Raw genomic sequence first — 3,268 nt, forward strand, 5'->3', positions numbered from 1 at the left:
TCCTTGCGCACGCGCTTTGTCACCCCGGAGTAGTGGTCAGGGCGCAACCCTTGGCTTGCCGATCTTCTGATTGGTACAATACGCGGAATCTGCCTGACCCGCAGTGTAAAATCCGGTGTTGACTGTAACGGGTGCACCTTTGGGTGTAGGAGGCATAGAAAAGCGGCAACAGGAAGCCAAGGCAGGTTACCCTTGGGCTCGTGTCCCTTGTGGTAAAAGGACGCAGCAATAGGCCGAGGAGGCTGAGCAGACAGCGTCGGGTAGCGAGACTGCGGATAACATCCCGAGATCGGGAGTGGACACCCTGGATCTTGAGTGCCACAACAAGCAGCACGGTTACGACCACATAGACCAAACCGACTGCTACTACGAGCCAGGGGAGAACCTGTGGAACGACTGCGATAGTTTTCCGTGCCCCAACCGCCTCTTCTCCATCACCGCCCCACAACGACTCACCTCGGAAAACCTCCCTCGCTTCCACCCCACCACCCTCGACCAGATCCGCGGGCTTATCCCGGAATCTATTCCCCTCCCAAGCACCCGGGCACCAACCCCGGCACCACTCACTCGCCCCGTATCGCCGGTACGCGCCCCCTCCCCCGAAGCTCCACTCGCACCCCCGGCTCCCACTATGTCCCAAGAAACGATCAACGCGCTCATCGCGGGCCAGACCCAGATGCAGCAGGCCGTCACCGCCCTCACGCAGGCCGTCACCACCCTCACTACCACTGTCAACAATCGCCAGCAGGGGGCGACAGAGCGCACCCTCGACAAAGCCCTCCAGAAACCCATGCCGTTCAAGGGTAATTCGAGCGCCGACGCTCGACGCTTCCTCGCCGCGTTCAGCACCTACGCAATGACCACGGGCAGTCTCCTCAACAACGCGCAGGCAGACGGCACGTACGCTCCCGACGAAAGGAAGTGGATTGTGTCCGCCCTGACCTTCCTGCAGGACGAAGCAGCCATCTGGGCCACCCCATACCTCGAAACAGTGGCTGAGGCTGAGGTCGCCAAACGGCCATTCCAGGACACCTGGGCCACCTTCAAGGCCGACTTCCGCTCCCGCTTCGAAACTTCCAACGAGGCGGTTGACGCCAAGGACGCGCTCCGCACACTCTGGCAAGGAAGCAAGACGGTCCCCGAGTACGCCGCCAAGTTCAAAGAGCTGATGAGCCGAACGGGCTACTCAGCGGCCGACCTCCGCAACCGCTTTTATGAGCACCTCGCCAGCAGCATCAAGGACGAGCTCGTGCACACCGCCAAGCCCATTGGCACCCTAGACGAGCTCCTAACTGTGGCGACGGAGCTCGACGTCCGCATTCGCCAGCGCAGGGCTGAGAAAGCCCGCGAGCAAGGCAAAAGCGTCCCCTCCCCTCGGTTCCCCCCAGCTACTACTTCCGCCGCCCCATTCGTCGCAAAAGACCCCAACGCGATGGACATTGATGGAACGCACTCGCGCGAAGCCTTCATCAAGTCGATGACAGGCAAGTGCTTTGGTTGCGGCTCCACCGCCCACAGCAAACGCGACGGCAACCACGAGCGCGACATCTGTGCCTGGTGCGGAAGAACAGGCCATCGAGAGGTGGTCTGCCAGAGCAAGTTCATGGGGCAGCCGAAGAAGCAGCGTGTGGCAGCGACCGAGGAGGCACCCTCGGACACCGCAGCCGCCGCTGAGGCCACCGTCTCCGCCAGCCAGATCGACGTGATCGCCCAACTCCTCGAAGGGCAGCGACAGCTGGCCGCGCAGATCGAAGCGATGAAGCAGGCTTTTTAGAACGGGCGCGCGATAAGGCTACGACACCGCCGCCCGAAGGTTTACGCACGCATCCCCCGTCCTCGTCTATCTATGATTCCGTCGCCTCCTGTACTTTTAGTATACCGGAAATAGATGTGAATAGTTCTCACTTCCGTATCAGTGTGAACGTCAAAGGACGAAACCGTAGCGTAGCCGCAGTAGCCATGATAGACTCTGGAGCCACCGGTCTATTCATTCATCAACGCTTTGTCGATATGCATCGAGTCATGATCCATCCCCTCGCCCGAGCCATCCCGCTTCATAATATTGACGGCTCTCGTAACCAAGCCGGCAGTATCACTCATTACGCCCGCCTTGAACTCAGCATCGGCACGCACACCGAGCGCACCGAGTTCTTAGTCACCAACATTGGGCCAGAGGACATGATCTTGGGGCTTCCCTGGCTGCGGAAGATCAACCCGCAGATCGATTGGACAAACGGCAGGGTCGAGGTCGATACGGAGGACCGGTCGGCGGTCCCCGAGGAAGATCTCCCCCCGTTTGAAAAGATCGCGGCCAACAGACGCCTTCGCCGGCATTGGCAAAAGCACGGTGTGCTTGAGGAAGCCACGGAGGAACTCTGGTGTGCCGCCGGGTTCACGTACTCCACCGAGCTCGCCGCCGAAGCGCATCAGGCCAAGCCGAAGAAGACCTTCGACGAAATGGTTCCCGAGGAATATCGGCAGTACGCCAAAGTGTTTTCAGAACCGGATTCGGAGCGCCTACCCGAGCATAAGCCATATGATCATACCATCGATCTAAAGCCCGACGCCCCCGAGACTATCCGCTCCAAGGTGTACCCGATGCCGGTAAACGAGCAAGCCGAGCTCGACGCCTTCCTCGATGAGAACCTTCGCAAGGGTTACATCGTCCCCTCTAAGTCCCCCATGGCTTCACCGGTCTTCTTTGTCAAGAAGAAGGACGGGAAACTCCGCATGGTCCAAGACTATCGAAAGCTGAATGACATCACCGTCAAAAACCGGTACCCACTCCCCCTCGCATCTGACATCATCAATCGCCTTCGCCAATCTAAGTACTTCACCAAATTCGATGTTCGTTGGGGCTACAACAACATCCGAATCAAGGAAGGCGATGAGTGGAAAGCAGCTTTCACGACCAATAGGGGTCTGTTTGAACCACGGGTCATGTTCTTCGGTCTCACCAACTCCCCGGCCACCTTCCAAGCGCTGATGAACTCTATCTTCGGTGACCTGATAGCTGCTGGGAAGGTAGCAGTGTACCTGGACGACATCCTCATCTTCAGTGACACTCGGGAAGAGCACCGCAGGGTCACACACGAAGTACTGCGTCGGCTCCAGGAACACGACCTGTTCCTACGACCCGAAAAGTGCGAGTTCGAGCAGACCGAGATCGAGTACCTGGGCTTGGTGATCCGACAGGGCGAAGTCAGCATGGACCTCATCAAAGTCCAGCTGTACGCGACTGGCCGACCCCACGGACTTACGGGAGTCC

General features: G+C 59.1%; 1 protein-coding gene across 1 annotated transcript; it reads left to right on the top strand.

Moving 5' to 3' along the window:
• Positions 1-1,150: 1,150 nt before the first annotated feature.
• On the top strand, positions 1,151-1,774 carry TRAVEDRAFT_85801 (uncharacterized protein; the record flags this gene model as incomplete). The annotated part of the gene is made up of 1 exon (XM_008047653.2): positions 1,151-1,774. A coding segment is annotated over one exon (624 nt), but the record flags the coding sequence as incomplete, so codon positions are not given.
• Positions 1,775-3,268: the final 1,494 nt, after the last annotated feature.

Source organism: Trametes versicolor (assembly GCF_000271585.1).
Source record: "Trametes versicolor FP-101664 SS1 unplaced genomic scaffold TRAVEscaffold_109, whole genome shotgun sequence".
Lineage (NCBI taxonomy): Eukaryota > Fungi > Basidiomycota > Agaricomycetes > Polyporales > Polyporaceae > Trametes > Trametes versicolor.